General features: G+C 37.4%; 3 protein-coding genes across 4 annotated transcripts in view; 1 reads left to right on the forward strand and 2 right to left on the reverse strand.

Moving 5' to 3' along the window:
- Window positions 1-231: 231 nt before the first annotated feature.
- LOC110200657 (ankyrin repeat domain-containing protein 26-like) lies at window positions 232-12,400 on the reverse strand. 2 transcript variants are annotated; one of them, XM_078154090.1, is made up of 4 exons: window positions 12,264-12,400; window positions 8,911-9,052; window positions 2,946-2,991; window positions 232-532 (listed from the first exon to the last, which is right to left on the reverse strand). In XM_078154090.1, the coding sequence occupies exons 1-4, from the start codon at window positions 12,398-12,400 to the stop codon at window positions 504-506; spliced, it is 354 nt and encodes a 117-aa protein (XP_078010216.1). In that variant the 3' UTR covers window positions 232-503. The 2 variants fall into 2 exon arrangements, with proteins under 2 accessions (XP_078010216.1, XP_020831701.1); XM_020976042.2 differs by having other exon boundaries at window positions 8,911-9,055.
- On the reverse strand, window positions 9,060-15,807 carry LOC144454102 (uncharacterized). The gene is made up of 4 exons (XM_020976043.2): window positions 15,755-15,807; window positions 15,140-15,361; window positions 13,277-13,391; window positions 9,060-13,112 (listed from the first exon to the last, which is right to left on the reverse strand). The coding sequence occupies exons 1-4, from the start codon at window positions 15,805-15,807 to the stop codon at window positions 12,888-12,890; spliced, it is 615 nt and encodes a 204-aa protein (XP_020831702.2). The 3' UTR covers window positions 9,060-12,887.
- Window positions 15,806-18,375, forward strand: part of LOC110200652 (ankyrin repeat domain-containing protein 26-like) — a 75,204-nt gene continuing 72,634 nt past the window's right edge. The window contains exon 1 of the mRNA XM_078149949.1: window positions 15,806-15,845. Coding sequence (XP_078006075.1) covers window positions 15,806-15,845 — 40 coding nt within the window. The remainder of the gene's footprint in view (window positions 15,846-18,375) is intronic.

Genomic DNA, 18,375 nt, shown 5'->3' on the forward strand with positions numbered 1-18,375 from the left:
ATTGGCTTAGCAGTTAGATATCAATAATTAATAAATCTGCCTATCTTATTTAATATCATTAAATAGAAAACAAAGTAAACCTTCATAAATAACTGAAGTATTACAGTCAATTTTGTGGTTTCTAGACAACTAACAATTTGGGAGGCAGTGTTACAAATATAAAAAATAAAGCATTTTACGTTATATTATATTATTAAATTATATTATAAAATAATAAATTATAACTTATAATTATAAAAATAAATAGTTTTTAATAAATAACTATATATATTTGCATATACATTTATACACAGTACATATTAAAACTTATGAAGCATATTTTCTAATACATTAGATTTTTTTCACATTTATATATTTAATGGAAAACCACTGAATATTATATAAACATGGTTAATTTTATGAATGACCATGATTTCTTCCTTTAAAGCATGCAATTTTTCTGGATCATGATTCAGCTTTGTCATTCTTGTGGATTCATTTGGAGATCCTACTGGAGAAATCCTTCAAGATTTAGATTCAAGTTCAGATGTACCTGGGAGAAAAAAGAAGCAAAAAACAATTTACCTTATATATTTTTATTTCTACACATATATGCATACAAATGTACGTGTGTATTTTTTTCTTCTCTTGGAACTCATGATTCACCATGTTAAGGAATTCTGGGTGTGAGAAGCATGAAAGCAGTCATTGGTCCAACTTAGTTTCCTGAGTGCTTTAAAGGTAAGTAACTTGCCCATGGTCTCATGGGCAGTATATATCATAGGGTGGCCTTGAACTCAAGTTTTCCTGAAAGTAACCTACCATAGAGGGTTGTTTTGAACCTCAAATCAGATAATGTATGCAAAATGCTTTGCAAAATTTAAAGTCCCATATATTTTTTGGGTCTCCTTTAGCAAGCTGTTGACTTGTTTTTCATGATTTTCTTGCATCACTCTCATTTCTCTTCCCAGTTTTTCCTCTACTTCCCTTACTTGCTTCTCAAAATCCCTTTTGAGCTCTTCCAAGGCCTGGGACTGATTCATATTTTTCTTGGAGGCTGTGGATGTAGGAGCTTTGATTTTGTTGTCTTCTTCTGCTTGTATATTTTGATCTTCCTTTTCACCAAAGTAAGATAATATAGTCTGACTCTTTTTGCATTGCTTGCTCATGATCCCAGCCAATTACTTGAGTTTTAAACTCTTTGTTAAGGTAAGAGTCTGCTTCCAATGTGGAGTGTACTGTCCCAAGCTTCAGGGGTTTGTGTAGCTGTTTTCAGAGATACTTGTAGGGACCTGTAAATTTTCAGTTCTTCCAAGGTGGTATGATAAGGGGAGAGGTGTTTACTCCTTTCCTGGCCTGTGACCACAAGTATTCCTATCTGTCCCGTAACTGTGAGGAGGGGTTCCTCTCCACAGCCACTACAAGCTCCACCACGCCAGCGCTCCTCCTCACCCCAGCACCACCACCCACAACTGTGACCCAGATCCAAAAACGGGCAAAGCAAGAGATTCCTGCCTCAGCACTGGCAAAGAGATCCCTGCAGTCCCTCTCTGATCAGCCACTGGACTCCCCCTCAGTCTGTGGGCCAGAAGCTCGGGAAGCAGCTGCTCCCCCCAGGGCCAGGCTCTTGGGGAATGGAGCTGAAACCCCGCCTTCCTCTCTGACCACCGACAGAAACAGACTTTTCCCACTGACCTTCTAAGTTGTCTTTGGCATTCGTGGATTGAGGAGTCTGGAAACCTCCACAGCTGCCTGCGATTCAGTCCTCTGAGGCCTGCTCTAGGTTTGCTGCAGCCTGCACGCCCACGCTGTGCTCCCAGCCTGGCGCAATACACCTTTCTGATCAATCATCTAGGTTGTCTTGGGCTGGAAATTTGTTTCACTCTGTCTTTTTGTGGGTTCTGCTGTTTCAGAATTTGTTTAGAGCCATTTTTTATGAGTATTTGGAGGGGTTTGGGGGAGAGCTCAAGCAAGTCACTGCTTTCACTCTGCCATCTTGGCTCCGCCCCCCTGAAGTGCTATATAGTCACTATTGAGTATAGATTATATAAACAGTCATTATTACTACCCTTAATATTACTACCCTCATCAAATTGTTCATATAATATTTCTTTTTCTGCTACTATAATGATGTTCTTGGTGGTCTGCTTGCTTATGCTTATGTTGAGCTCTATTTCCTATGTAATTATGTTTAGTATTGCCTTTGGACTCACAATGAAACCAACCATGCCAATTATTTTATTTGCCTATTTGAGGAAAAAGTGAACCACACTTCCATTTAGCAGCAACTTCTATTTTCTGGTTAAATTGATAGCAAGTGTGTCAATATGAATGTTACTTTTTCTTTCAGTACCAATGGTCACTGGACAAAGAGTATAAATTAAGATTCTAATAGTTAAATGATATTTGTAGACGGTTTTTGAATTGTAGGATTCTTAGTGTCTTTTGCCCCCTTTACCATCACTCTTCTGAAATCACTGTAGAATCACAGAATTAAACAGAATAATAGAATTGCAAACTTGGATATGACTTCAATGCCTCTATAGTCCAAACAGTTCTTGAACAGCAATCTTCTTGATTGCATTCCTCCCAAAGTGGTTGAGTAGCATCACATCTGAAGATCAGAACTGAGGATAATTATCCTTCTGTTTTGTGGGATGCTGTGGCCAAAGACTTCACTACCTATCGACCAGCCTTCTATATCTAAGCGTCCCTGTAAGTGGTCAGGCTTGTCTTCTGGAAACAGATACAGTCTATCTCTGGGCTTATGCTATCTTTCTAGCTTATTAGAAAGAACCTGCTAGATCTCACACTTCACTGTCATAGATGAATCCAAGGTCACTCCAAAGTGATGAAGAAGAGGCAGGTGGCACTGAAACAGCACCTTTGTGAGAGTTTTTCAGCATATTTAAAAATCAGGAATAGCTTCAAATTCTAACATTTATTTATGAATAATTTGGACATACCTTCATCAAGTTCCCTAGCTGTCCCTTCTACCAACTCCTGTTGCATCTGAAATAACATTAAAATACTATTCAGAACAATTAAGTAAATGAGGAAGAAGACATTCAGGGTAATATACAGAATTTAATAAATCTTTTAAAAAATTACAGACAGCCAAAGAAATTACTAATAAACATAGACACTAGTTCAGTTTGACTTAAGTCATTGAACAGAAAATCTATTGGTCTAAAAAATAATACTATTATGAACAAAATCAAGAGCTTATCATAATTAATTATTTACAAAGAAACACAAACTTTGTTGGTATAGTAGTCATGTCACAGGGTTTGAAAATAGTTTTCTTGTACTGCAAGCAAATCTTACCCCTTTTTATTTTCATTTTTATCAACATATTTTTCTTTAAAAATAAAATCAATTTCCTACCCTATACTTTAAAAGAATTTCAAATATTGATGAAGTTACAAAAAGTCTAAACACAAAATGAACACCAACTTATAGCGAGCAAAACAGAAAAGAAAATGCCTGAATATGATTAAATACAACAGAAATACAACAAAAAAATTCCAAGGATGGGTATTAAATAAAAACAGCTCCTTCATTTTGTGTTCTAATTGAAATATTTCTTAATCCAGACAGAAATTGATTTCATTTGATTTTTTAAATCCATGCTTTGTGGTTTTGTAGATTGTAATAACAAAGCTGAGATCCTGCTTTCTACTCCAACTTGTAAAGAAAGAAGGAAAGAGACTGGTGCCAGTCTTCCAGTTCTTATAACAACTTCACAGAAGTGGGAAGAGAAGATGGGAGAGCACTCTTGATAAAGATTAAAGTTGTATAGTTTCCTTTTCAGAAGACAGATGAAATAGGATAGCATAGATAGGTGGTAAATGTTGCAACATAAATATAAAACATGTGGGGAAAGCATCACCAAAACATAGTTTCCTTATATATAATGTTCTTATTTAAATTTACACTCAAGAAAAGACATTTCTCTCCAAATTTGCAATAGTAAATGCACAAAAGAAAATCTAGCAAAGAACTGCACAGATGTCTGTTATGTTCATGATGACGATATTGCAAACTTCTTCTGTCCTGGTAGTAAACTTGGAGTTAAGAGGAGAGTGTGGATCTATTCCCCAGGTTCTGAGTTAGATCCTTCTTGAATCTTTCTTTGATAGCATCATTACTAGAAGAGGTCTTAGGTAATGAAAAACTTGTCATTGGGCAAAACCTTTAGATAAAAGGTTTTGTCAATTTAATAAAGATACACTATGAAAAGAAAATAAAGTTGATTTATATTTTAAGGGAAGACAAATATTTAATTAAAAATTAATTTACAAAAAACTCTTTTCATATGTTTAATATTTATGTAAAATATATCTCTGTGCTTCTATCTATATGAAATACATAGACATACATGTACATGTATTATATGTAGAGGGTGTGATCAGGAGTAGCCTAGTTAACATGACATGATTAAAAGATAAGGATTTTGTTCTGGATTTGAAGATATCTCTAATGTATAAGGAGTTAACTTGCCCAGTGAAAATATGTTTAGCATTTTGGTCCCACCTTCTTGGTAGGGTATGGTATTTGCTTTAGATGCACACTGATACCATACTGAAGAATCCCAATATTTCATCTCCCTTTTAAAGGCCAAGATCGGGGCATGGCTCAGATTCACACCAGCCAGGTGTCAACCAATCATAAATGTGGAATCAATAAGCCACTAAGTAGCCAGGAAAAAGACATTCCTTACTTTCTAAATATGAACAATATCCCAGTTATGATGTCAGTAGGGATTTTCACACTCTCTTTGGGGAATAGCTTCAAAGTCCTAACAAAGGTCTAACTCTAATTCAGTGAATAAGGCACTTTCTTCTGGTGATCTCTCTCTCTCTCTCCATCTCCTTTTTCTGTGTATGCATAATACATGCATATGCATGTGAGTATGTATGTATACATGTATGTATGTGTGTGTATGGTCAGAGGCATTTGGTGCACAGAGTGAGATTTGAGCCCAGGTCTTCTTGCCTTCAAATCTAGCAATAATTTGTTCTTTCCTACTTATGTATGCATATATCTGTATATATTATGTATTTACAATTGTAGACTTTATGTTGGTTTAATTAGAAAAAAATATTTCAATTAAAGAAACTCGTGATAATTGAAGTTTTTATTATTTGATATTAGAAGTACCATGATAAGACTCCAATATGAGGTCACTTAGGCTAAGTGGGCCTAAGTCCATAAATTATATGGGCAAATACTGTCAAGGTTGTACTTTGCTACTCTTCTGACTCTGGGTCAACAGTTAATGCTCACAGCTTCTGAATGGAAAATACTCTTGGCCATGTGTGGCAGTCTGAGTTACTCCTTTCTTTGGCTGCCTCAGATAGTCAACTCAGACCTTCTCCCAATTTCTGGTCTCAGCAAAGAAACTCCCCTTACCTGAGCCTCACCAAGCCTGGTATCAGTAAGGGACCCCAAGAACTTCCCAACCTTTGGGTCTTATTTAGGAATGCCTCCTCCCACATTTAGCACTGATTACCCCTTTCCCACCAAGACCATGTTTAGGGTATCTAAGTTCCCCACTTGAACCCCACCTCTGACCTGTCCCTCCCTTGTGATCTGAGTGAGTTTCTTGCCCCTTTGGGGATGAACCTGTCTCTCTCTATTGCCACAGAAGGTATTTGTGTGTGTGCTTTGTTTCCCCAGGCTTGCTGAATTGCATAATAACAAAGCTCCCCTTTATATCAGCTTCCTGAATTCCAATTTCCTGTAAAGAGTCAAACCCAGGTCTTCATTTTAACCCAAGCTGTGATACCAAATAAAACAAAACTTCAACACATATAAACTTTAGATATTAGAAAAGAAAAATTTAGAGAAGAAACATAAGAAGAAACTGGTACAGTTTTCAAAAATCTATAAATAAAAAGGCATTCTTTTATTATTACAAATACAATAAAGTGATTTTGCAACTTGATAGCTATATAACCTTGGGCAAGCCTAATCTATGAGCCACAGTGCTCTTATATGCAAAATGGGAATAACAGTTGCACTAAAACCTTATAGGTTATGGTAAGGATAACACAAGAAAATATATGTCAAACATTTTGCTAACTATGAAGCACTACCTAGAAAAACTCTTGATTTCTATATTCTCAAAGACAATTCACATGATTTCACCTTTAGACTTCAGAGGTTATCATATGGTTACCCTAATCATTCTTAATCTATTAGTATTATATTTCTCAATAAGGCAGGCTGTAGCATGGGTAGAGTAGTAAATCATAACCCATGTGTCCTTTTCAGAAGGCTCCCTATTCCTGAAAAGGCTTCCTATTCTCAAATAGCTTCCCTTCTTGCCTTTGACTGATTCCTGAAAATCTGTGGAAGGGAAGAAAAGTACTTAGTGGATTATTAATTATTATATTAGGTTTCCCTCATGTATTTACCTTCTTTGAAAATACCGTCATTGATTTGTAAAATCGTAGATCCTATATCTAATCTGCAACTGTGTCATCGTGAAAAATGAACATTGCAAATCTTTAGTTTGCTTTTGAAAATTGAACAGCCAGAATATAAGCAGGCCTTAACCAATAAATGAAAAAAGAGATTCTCAACTTTAAAAAAGGAAGAGGAGATGTCTGAGTCTTTATTTTTAATTTTTTTCCTGAAATTGAGACAATTTTGATTTAAAATGCAATGTGGCTTAGTGGATAATACACAGGGCCTCAGAATCAGGAGGGATTCAAGTGCCATATCTGACACATGCTTGTTAGGTATCTCTCCATAAGTCACACAAAACACTCTTTTCCATGGCTCCTTAATACTACAGGTTACAAAGCAGCTGCTGATCTGTACTGATAAAGGAAGTTCCTAACTAGGAGCTCCTTGTATGGATGAAATCACAGGCCAAAAATAAATATCAGAAATAAACACTAAGATGGATACATGAACTTTTTTTAAATGAATGCAGACAGCATAATATTGCAGAGTACTTGAATACAAATGCACTTTCATCCACTCAACTATCTAGTTCAACTATAAAATTTCAACTGGGTACCTGCTAGGTAGAAACCATTGTGTATTGTGCCCCAAACAATGCAAAAGAAAGGGAGAAATAGTCCTTAACTCCAAGGAGTTCACAATGTACTTTGAACAGTACTGATTCCTGAAATATTGCACTTAAAGCTAACAGTGAACAGTAGGGTTTGAGATTCCATGTTGGAAATAATGTTTCATTATCTTTTGAGACAACAGTCACTAAAGTATTTGCATACAGTACTGAGCAATACGTTTTCATGAAATTTTTACATTTCTTAAGATTGCAGTGTGATGGATGTCATGTGCTCAGGATGCATTTAAATGTGAGATGGTGAGAAGATGCAGGTGATTTATCCAAATGTAAGAAAATGAAGTGTGCTCTGCTCTAACCATTTCTACAACATATACTTGATTTAATATATTCAGTTTTCTTCTAAAATGCCTTAATATGAAATGATACTTGTTTTTAAAATCAGATATCAGACCAAAGTGGTCCAACCCTCAAATAGAGGACCAAAAAGAACACTGAGCCATGTTGACTATGTTGCATGGATGTGGCTGTATAGTTGAAAAGGGAGAAACAGATGGTTGATCAAGGAGCTGAAGAAGCAAGAATACATTTATAGATCTTACACCAAAAGATTCATTGAAACAAAAGAAAAGTCATGAAGGTGAGCTGATTCTCAAAGGGAAAGAGTGAACATAATGCCTGTTTCTGTACAACTAAAATGAAGGGGTGAAGTTAGAGGCAATAAAGAGACTTTCACATGGAATACTTTTCTCAAAATGACAGAACAATCTGTTTCTAAAATGAACATTCTGATTAAATGCTTCATAGGGAAGACATATTTATAACTAACATTCCTGTTTCTTTATTATATTGATATCACCCAGATGCTTATAAGATATAGACCCATAAAGCTTAATCCTTTCATCTTTAGTAACTGACTGATTAATTCATTCAATATACACATTTTTGAAGGCACTTTAGCAATGTCTTTAAAAAAATCTAAACTTTGCTGAACTTAATGTTGACTGCATTACATTTATTGTGCCAGTGCTGGGAGGTCCTTAGAAATGGGCATGTTTAATGAAGTGGGAGGAAGATGCCATAGATATATAATATCTCTTAAGGTTATATACCTCGTTTAAGAAAACTTTTATACAAATATGAACTAAAAAGCTAAATTAGGAGATAATTATTCATATCACATGAGATTGCTTTGCAAAAGATTTCTCTAAGATACTCTTTAAAAAAGAGTGTATAGGGGCAGCTAGGTGGCGCAGTGGATAGAGCTCAGGCCTTGGCGTCAGAAGGACCTGAATTCAAATCTAGTCTCAGACACGTGACACTTACTAGCTGTGTGACCCTGGGCAAGTCACCTAACCCCAACTGCCTCACCCAAAAGCCAAAAACAAGAACAACAACAACAAAATAGTGTATATGGGTATAGCTTTTTTGTGTTTATACATGTGTTTGTTCCGAAAAAGAAACAGAAAGAAGAATCCCAGAAAGACTGTATTTTAAGTATTAAGATGCCATTGCCATGGGAAAATAAATCAGAGGAGATAAAGCTCTCTTTAAGTATTGGTTGGTGATAAAAAAAAAAGTATTCAACTTAAAGAATCTTTATATGAACGCCATTTGTTAAGGTTACATAAATTGTGTAAAACCAGATATGACTATATCTGAGAAGTTAACTGACTGGTACATATGTACTTGTGTATCTAATAAAATTAAAATTCATTATCTAGCATTTTTAATTATCATTAGGTAAAAGGATGACCTTCATTTTAATAGATCACAAAAATCAATATGATACATTCAAAAATACTTATAGGAAATTTCACTAAGATGTATATCTCTTACATTATATCTTTAACATAAAGGTAGAAAAAAAATTCTAAATGACTAACCTTTGCCAAGTAGCCTTCCACTCTGCTTTTTGAAGACAATATGTTTCCATTAGAATATACTAAATTTCTTCTTAGAATAAGACTTCTACTGAAGAACATACCGTTATTAACATTCCCAATGTGAGGTGACTCCAGAACTGGACTGCTGATTAAACAGAACTGTTGATTAAAATTTTATTCTTTTGTTTTTCATTCAGGAGTTGGGCTAGCCTCTCATTAGATTATTCTTGTGAACATTTCAAAGCACGCAAAAGCATTTTTCTGAAGTAATTGGTTTTTTTTTAAATTAATGCCGTCATAATTGTAACTTTTCCCTGAGCAGTTTCTTAACTCTGAAAACAATTAAAGTATGTAGGTTATTAAAGTTTTTGCAAAATTGAGTTCCTTCCATTAAAGTCTTTTCGAAATAAATGGTATAAATAAATTGAGTAAAAAAAGAAAGGTTTTCAAACCAAACCAGACCAAACCACAAAAGACAAATCTGGGGTTCCTAACTAATCTGATCTTTAAGGAAGTCACTAAAAGGACTTATATTCTATAAAATTATATTGGAAATTAGTAGAGTTGTTTTAAGGGTATCAAATCTGGGTGATTATCCTTGGCAGTGCTTTTGTAGTCTTTCCACCAGGACCGAGGCAGCAGCCAAATGACTCAGAGATTCAGTCTCTAAGGAGAAAAGGAGGTGACTCAGTTGAGGCCAAAAAAGTCCTGAGGCTCTCAGCTGTATAGCCAGCCCATAACACCTACCCACCATCGTCACCAAGATATATAGCAAGGAAGATTGCTCCAACCCTTTTTCTTTAACAGATAGTATTTTTTGGCTGTTGAAGACTCTAATCTAAACCCTTCTTTAATTTTTCATTTCTTTTTCCCTCCAATAGTTTCCTCAATGAGCTTTCACTTATATAGAAAACTGAAGGGGTGGGACAGCAGCAAACTGAGGGGAAGGGTTTGACTAGCTGTGGGTCACTAGGATGGCCCTGAATCCTTCAGTCCTCACCATTAGAAGATTATTTCAATGTGCTATATATTACTATGATCCTGTTACACATTTTCAGAAACACTTTAAACCTTTTAGTTTTGTCATTTGATGAAATTATAAAAATGTTATTCTAATTTTCAAAATATTTAACTTTATCGTGTAAAGACTAGTCTGTAGCAAATAGTAAAAAGAAACAATATGGTATATAAATAAGACATACTTAAAATTAAATAATTTTCATAGGATCATAGATTTAGGACTGAAAGGGATCTCAGAAGCTACCTAATCAGACATCCTTATTTTAAAGATGAGGAAACTGAGGTCCTGGGAGGTTAAGTGAGTTGCTCAAGGTCATACTGTAGTAAGCATCAGAGGCAACATTTGAAGCCAGGTTCTCTGACTCTACAGCTAGAGTACCATCTTTCCAATGTACCACACTGCATTCTTTTGTTAGGTTGTTTTTTTTTATGTTTTGGAAAGCTAATGTTTAATTCCAGGAGCCAACTTGGGAAGTACACAGTAAATAGCCATAACTCTCCCATATTCACCTCCAAACCAGTCACAGTAAGTAACAGAAAGAGAAATTCCATTCAAAATAACAGTAAACAAAACAAGATATTTGGAAGTCTACCTGCCGAGAAACCCAGGAACTATATGTACACAATTACAAAACAATTTTCACAGAAATAAAGACATATAAAGAAATAAAGAAAAATGTCAATTGCTCATGTTATAGGTCAAGACAATATGATAAAAATGAAATTTCCAATTAATCTGCTTACTCAGTGCCATACCAATCAAATTACCAAAAAATGATTTGACAGAACTAGAAAAAATAACCAAACAATTCACCTGGAAGAACAAAAGGTCAAGAACCTCAGAGGAATTAATGAAAAAAATACAAAGGAAGATGGTCTAGCAATACCAGATATAAAGCAGTCATCGTCAAAACTATCTGGTATCCAAGAAATACAGTGGTGGATCAAGTACACAAGACATAGTAGTCAATGACCATAGGAACTCAAGTGTTTGATAAACCCAGCTTTTGGGATACGAACTCACTATGTGACAAAAACTGCTGGGAAAACTGGAAAACAATGGGACACAAACCAATATCGCACACTATATAGCAAGATAAGATCAAAATGGGTAGATGATTTAGACATAAAGGGTGACACCACAGCAAATTAGAAGACCAAGGAATAGTTACCTGTCAGATCTCTGGAGTAAAGAAGAAATCATGACCAAACATGAGATAGCATTATCAAATATAAACTATATCATATTGATTATATTGAAAGGCTTTTGTAGAAACAAAACCAATGCAACCAAAGTTAGAAGGAAAGCAGAAAACTGGGAAACTACCGTTATAGCAAGTATCCGTGATAAAGGGCTCATTCTCAAATATATAGAGAACAAAATCAAATTTATAAGAATACAAACCATTCTCCAACTGACAAATAGTCAAAAGAAATGAATGGGCAGATTTCAGGTTAAGAAATCAAAGCTATCTATAGGCATATGAATAAGTGCTCTAAATCACTTTGGATTATTTAAATGCAAATAGAAACAACTCTGAGGTACCACCTCATGCCTATCACTTTGACTAATGTGATAAAAAAGGGAAATGATAAATGTTGGAGAGGATTTGGAAAAATTGGGACACTAATGCACTACTTGTTGTGAACTGATCCAATCATTCTGGAGAGCAATTTGGAACTATGTCCAAAGGGCAACCAATGTATGCACACACCCTTTGATTTTGTATTTGAAGCTTGAGTTTATCTTAGCCAAGATAGCTTTCATTTTGGCAGAGATCATGTTTCCCCGCTAATGCCTCTTCTGGGCTCTTTTGGCCTTCTCTTTGGGGCAGTTGTTTTATATTAATTAAACATCTGAGAAATTACATATGTTCACTGTCAAGCATAGTGCTTAGCATACAGCAGTGCTTAACATGTCTGTAAACCGGATGAGTGATATGTCCATTTCTCATTTGGGGGAGTTAATAGCTTATTTAGACACAACAGCCTATAGTTGTTATAACCACTGTCTCCTTTACACCTTTAACCTTTCTTCTCCTTTGTGTTAATTTTGACCTTTATTCTGGCCAGTCAATGATCTGAATGAATGAACATAGACAACTAAGTCTGAAATTATTCCAACACTGATAACCAGTCACTTTGTCTGTTAGGATAATATCAGTTCCGTGTTTTGCTTTGTTTTTTAATTTTGGTGATAACAAACAAGTTTCTCCCATGCAAATGATAAATCCACACAAGACTCAATGACCCATGCCACCCAAAGGGATAACTTTGTTCAATGAGTAAGTATCAGCATTAAGCTAGATGTAAATTGTGAGGCATATGCTTACCTAAGGTGTTTGCCAGTGCTGTGTTGGATGTCCTGCACAAGGTCCAAACAGAATAGAAACAGTATATGATGGCAAAGATTTACAAATACTCCTATTTTTGTATGACACTGTGCTAATTGTGTCAAGCCCTGGAACATGAAAAACGCTCCTTGAAGAAATCCAAACTTAGTCAAAATACATTAGTCTAAGAATCTACCCTGAAAAAGTGGATGAAAAGTAAATATTTTCTAGATTCCATGCGAGTCGAAAGGGCAGCCCCATCTACTTAGTGAATTTACGTCTTTGTAGAGGTGTTTATATATGTAGACATACACATACACACTGCCTGGATGGGTATGGAAGAACAGCAGTGTACTGGGCTCATAATTATTGGGAAAAGGAGATCCAACTGCAACTCCTTTGAGAAACTACACAGAACTTCCAATGACCCCACTGCCACAAAAGTTCATTTTATAAACACCAATATTCTCTCACAAATGCTATGTGGCCAGTCATTTTTTTTTAAAAATCCAAAACCCAAAAACAATCTCAGAAGGATCAAAATTGTAGATGATCTCAGAGGCAATAGAAATATGCATGGTGAGTACAAGGAGGTTCAGGCAATAATGAATTTGATGTAGCAAGTCATGTGAGAGATGACTCACAAAATACTATATTATGCAGGAGATGGACGTCTACTTTGTTTTTGGCTTCAATATCCATTTTATGTCTAAGCAGCTTTGCTGCTATGGCTGTGTTCTGTCCAGAGGCAACATAGTGAAGTGCAGCGTTGTTGGTGTCCACAAGATTAGGGTCTACACCATGTTTGAGCAGGATAATTGCACATTCCTCCTGCTGACACTGTAATGCCTGTCAATACAATATAGAGAAAGAAACAATAAACAATCTAATATAACATTTAGTATATTAAAATATCATTAGTGATATTTAAATAACTTAGTAAAGCATATTTCTAAATCAAATAGAGAAATCAAAATGCATTTCATTGACCAGCACCATTAACTAGTACATACCATAATTAAAGGCATTAGACTGTCATTGTCACGTAGGTTTAGATTGCATTTTCTCTCTACTAAGAGAGACACAACATCTGGATACCCATTAGCACAGGCCAGGTGTAGAGGCATCCTATGGAAATGAAAGAGCTATGTGATTGCTTGACAATGTACTACAACAATCAAAATTGTACAATTATTAGTGTGATTTCTAACATAAAATGCATTATTGTTCTTGTGCATGAACTCTAAGTCAATGCCAAAATACGTATAATGGCCACTACTGTCACCTGAAGAAATATAAAATATGCATTAGCTGTTATTGCTAAATATGATGGACAAAACTGTTGGCGGGGAAGTGGGGAAGAACAGGTAAATCAAGATTTCACTACAGACTTGTATGGGAACTTTGTTCACTTTCTGACCTTGGCTGGTTCCCCTCTCCCTTGGCAACTTGATGGCCTCTTGTACTTTGGGACTCGTCATACAGCCTCAGTGCAGACACAGTACAGTATAGCCCACTGCAGATCAAAACTCATGAGTTCAAGAGATCTGCCAGCCTCAGCCTCACTGGTAGCTGGGATTACAGGTGTGTATCAGCCTGCCTGGCTGTTAGGCCTAATAACAACTTCCTTCCACTGAGAATACCCATAATTATAAAATATTTAGTAAAGCAGCTCCCTCAGAAAAACATTTACATATTTGCATGCTGTGTATTTGTATATGCACATGTACACATGTGTCTGCATTCTCCACTAAAGCCTTACTGCAATGCAGCATGGGACAGTTGAAGTAGGTCTGTGTCGCTAAAGGCTATCCCAGTAAAGTGCAAGTTTTGGTAGTTCTACCATGCTGGCAAGGTTTGAAGTAAGAGCCTGGTACTTCTGCTGTCCATGGACCAACCTAAGGAAGGTCTTAAAGATATCACCAGGTTGGTCAAAGGAGGATGAATTGTTTATCAACAGCAAATCTCAAAGACCATCTTGGTTGTCGTTCAGTTGTTTCATTTGTACTGGACTCTTCCTGACCCCATTTGAGATTTTCTTGGTGAAGAGACTGGGCCGGTTTGCCATCTCCTTCTCCAGCTCATTTTACTGATGAGGAAACCGAGGCAAACAGGATTGAGTGACTTGCCCAGGGTCACAAAGCTAGTAAGTCTCTGAGGCCACATTTGAACACTACTCTTTCCTGGTCCTCCTCCTAAATATCTGATCCTCTCCTTTTCAGTCTCTCTTGCTGATTACCTCCCCCATTAGACCTCCTAGAATGCAGGGACAATCCCCGCTCCCCCATTTCTTTGAATCTGTTGCGGTTACCCGGGTGTCTGACACATACAGTAAATGCTTAATAAAAGCAGAAAATAATTTTCTGCCTTGACGCTTTTACACTCCACATATCGAGGCCCTATTTCACCAGATGGGGCAACTAGGAGGCATGATGGATAAGAGTGCTGGAGCTGGAGTCAGGATCTTCCTGACTTCACATCTGGCCTCAGATACCCATGTGACCCTGGGCAAGTCACTTAATCCTGTTTGCCTCAGTTTCCTCATCTGGAAAAGGAGCTGGAGAAGGAAACGGCAAATCATTCCAGCATCTTTGCTAAGAAAACCCCCCAAATGCCGTCACGGAGAGTAGGACACACGCCCCAACTCAAAGTACAATGAAGAGTTTCCCGTTCATCAGAATTGGACAGGCAGGAGGGTGAGGCGAGGCCGGCTTTCAGTTCAGGAGGCAAAGCCTGGCCCTGCCCCCGCCGGGAGGCGCTGCCCTGTCCCTGCTGCTGAGGGGAACAGCTTCTCGCAGGAGGAGGGAGGGGTGGGGGGTCTCAGGCTGCGGGGGAGGGGGGCCTTCCCTTCTCTCCCCCCTCCCCGCCCCTCTTACCGGCTCACTTTATTCCCCTCGTTCACTCCTGACTTCCCCAGCAGCAGCAGCTGCTGCACCTTCGCCACGTCCCCGACGGAGGCAGCTTTGTGGATCTTCCCCAGGCATCCTGAGGAGGTAGCCTGAACTAGGGCCGAAAGCTCGGACCCGGCTGTTCCTCCGCTGGGGGAAGGAGGCTCCAGAGGGAGACAGCTCTCTTTTGCTGCCGAAGCTGAGTATCTTCTTCATCCTGATGTCGGGCGTCAGAGAGGCTCGGGAGAACCAGCGACAGATTTGTTTTTCGAATTTAAACGTTCTCCGGCCCTCGCCTCCGCTCCAGAAAACTGCAATGGCGGGAGACTGGAAGTTAAGAGCCTCCAGAGTGCGCAACTGTTATAGAAGATTCAAACATGGATTCCGTTGTAGCCTTGGCAACGCTGCGGGGGGGGGGGAGAGAGGGGGGGAGAGAGAGAGAGAGGGGAGAGAGGGAGAGAGGGAGAGAGGGAGGAGAGGGAGGAGGGAGAGGGAAGGGAGAGGGAGAGGGAGAGAGAGGGAGAGGAGAGGGAGAGGGAGAGGGAGAGGGAGAGGGAGAGGGGAGGGAGGGAGAGAGGTGGATTGCGCATGCGTGCATCACACCCGCAGATCACGCGCATGGGCCCACGGGTAGTCACGCAGGGATGAGTGCGCATGCGTTTGGTTGGTTTACTCTCAGGCCAAGATTACGAGAGTGGGTGAGCTCCAGGTTGGCTGGTAATTTTTTTGTATTGTTCATTATTGCATTGAGTTAATTCTACTTATATTTATATTGATGTTATCTTGATATGTATCACATTACCATTATAATTGCACTTCCTAATATATATAAAAAGATAAAACTAATCAAATAGTTTTGCAGATTATCTTTGTGTGTCTAGTTCAAGTTAATTGCTTATATACCTCAAAAAAGGAAGTGATATCAAGCTGCTACTGCCCTGATCTTTATTCTGTTTTTAGTGTGACCATGCAGTTGCTAAATATACTGAAGTTTTGCTGGAAGCATTATATAGTGTAGGTTGGGTGCTTTCTAATTGTTAAAAATATTAAAATGAAGGAGAGTCTAAACCATGGGACTGCAGTTGCTTGAGATCCTGTCCCACAAGAGGCTCTGGACAGGTAGTAATGTCCAAGCCCACAAAGCATGATTTTTCTCCTTTGCTTTATCATTTAAATTTCACCTTATCCTATAACATAAGTGCCACTTCGAATCATGTCTGTGATATGAAATTCCTCTGGAGACTGTGTGCCAGCTCTCCAGCTTTGAGGGGATTAGAACTTTTAATGCTTTTTAAAAACACCCTAGTGAACTCTTTCCTGATCATCTCTAACTAGGGAGGAGAACTAGAGACTTTGTTCAGTATGAATTTAGCTTATTTTTTATGACCGTCCACTTTGGGAAAGTCTAGGAATACCATTTTGTTCAGCCCAATACGACATAACATTTTTACCTTAGTTACATTTTAATGGAGAGAAACAATGTAAGAGTCGCAATAAAATAGATACTCAGTATGTATTATGCTCTGTACTGAAGTTTTATTCTAAAATTCATCAAGATGTAACCGTAAGACTAAATTTCAAGGTTTGTGTGGACAAAGTGAGCACTGTTGCAGGTCTTAGCCATTTGGAAAGACTGGATAGTGAGCTGGCTTTTAGTAAGAAGTCATAGTTGTTTAAAACCCACTTCTGATACCTACTAGCTGTTTGACTCTACACAGGTTGCTTAACCTTTCACCTCCTCAAGTTACTAACTCACTAAGACTATAATTTGGAGAGAAATTGTTTGTAATTTTTCTCACTATGAGTTTCATACAGATGAAATCTCATATCTGGTTGAATAAGTCTAGTGAAAAAGAAATCTGGCAACATCTTGTTCCATGAATTGGAGAAAGTAAAGTTTGGAGAATAGTTGTGAATCAAATAATAAAAGAATGCACCCAGTGAAATGGGCAAATAGTCACCTCTTAATTACTTCCCTTAGACTAGTGGTTGATAGAAAAAGAAGTGCTTTTTTCACTACCTGTCTAACTATCTTTAGACCGTATTTTGAGGGAGAAGGTCAGAAGAAAGAACAGATGTACGTTGATGTTATAAAGTTTTTGGTTTTGTTTTTAACATCCCTCCCTGGGAAGGCTTGAAAAGAGAAAATATATTAGTTTGCGACTCATCAGTCCCTTCCTTCTAAGGACTGTAGAGGTCTATGCAAGGTACATTATTGTTGTGTTATACTAAATAGAGTAGTCTCTGGATCTGCTCTGACTTACAGAATGGACCAAACAGATCATGCCACATGGTGCTCAATGTGTCAGTACTATATGTCCAAATATTTCATCTGTGAGGTATGTGGTGAGAAAGGTGAAACAAATAGGGTCTTTCTCAATCTAACTACATAAAAAAGCCTAAATTAATCATACTATGTCTGCTTGTTCCTTCTGTTTATGATATCTAGTGATGTTATGCTGTGAAAGAGCCTGCTAGTGAAATGGCCAATGTGGACAAATCATTGACAGATATGTGATGCTTGAAGAAGACCTCTTTGTACCCACAGAGCCTAGATACTTAAGACACTTATCTCTAGCATAATTTTATTTGCATCGAGGGTCTTTGTCATGTCCCAAAAAACACATTTTAGCAAAGCTTCATAAATTCTACTTTTAATGTTAATGTCATGTATTAGTATGTATGTTTTAATTGTATTTTACTCTTTTCTCCAGTAGTGTAAGAAAGTTCTCTAGAAGAATCTGTAAGTAGGTAGGCTTTCAAGCAGGTTAATATTTCTTTTAATTAATTAATTAATCCACATGATCCATGAAGAAATTCAGGAGACCTTGAGAAACTGAAGTGACTTGAGCTGAAGGAGAAAGATTCCATCTAAAGGAGGAAAAGAAAGTGAGTCAAAGGAGAGTTTGAAGAGATGGAGGAGGATATAAGGAAGAAGACAATGTGAATGTTATGAGGAAGAGGAGGAGATGGAAGCCAACTGAAGGAGAGGTAGAAGGAGAAGGATTTAAAAAGACTAGACCAAATAAGTAAAATCAATTGGCAAATTGAAGAAGGAAAAGGAAACTGGGCATGCCTATCAAAGAATGAAGAAGAGCTTTAAAAAAAAACTGTCTAGATGTTCAGAAATCCTAAGGAGCTGAGAAATGAAGCGCCTTGGGGTAGTGGATAAGGAGTAGGTCTGGGAATAAGGATAAAGCATGGTCTCCCTTTTGTCACATACT

The sequence above is a fragment of the Phascolarctos cinereus genome, unplaced genomic scaffold (genome assembly GCF_003287225.1).
Source record: "Phascolarctos cinereus isolate Bilbo 61053 unplaced genomic scaffold, phaCin_HiC Scaffold_1;HRSCAF=81, whole genome shotgun sequence".
NCBI lineage: Eukaryota > Metazoa > Chordata > Mammalia > Diprotodontia > Phascolarctidae > Phascolarctos > Phascolarctos cinereus.

Bases quoted from the DNA above. Each gene is read 5' to 3' on its own strand.
- LOC110200657 (XM_020976042.2), bottom strand. From the start codon at position 12,400: ATGTTCCAGGGCTTGACACAATTAGCACAGTGTCATACAAAAATAGGA. The intron at 9,056-12,263 runs GTAAGCATATGC...CTGTTTAATCAG, and splicing joins AGCACTGGCAAACACCTTAG to CAGTCCAGTTCTGGAGTCAC. The intron at 533-2,945 runs GTATGTCCAAAT...TTTTTCTCCCAG, and splicing joins AGCTAGGGAACTTGATGAAG to GTACATCTGAACTTGAATCT.
- LOC144454102 (XM_020976043.2), bottom strand. From the start codon at position 15,807: ATGCGCACTCATCCCTGCGTGACTACCCGTGGGCCCATGCGCGTGATC. The intron at 13,392-15,139 runs GTAAGAGGGGCG...TCATTTCCATAG, and splicing joins GAGGGGAATAAAGTGAGCCG to GATGCCTCTACACCTGGCCT. The intron at 13,113-13,276 runs GTATGTACTAGT...TTGTATTGACAG, and splicing joins GTCTAATGCCTTTAATTATG to GCATTACAGTGTCAGCAGGA.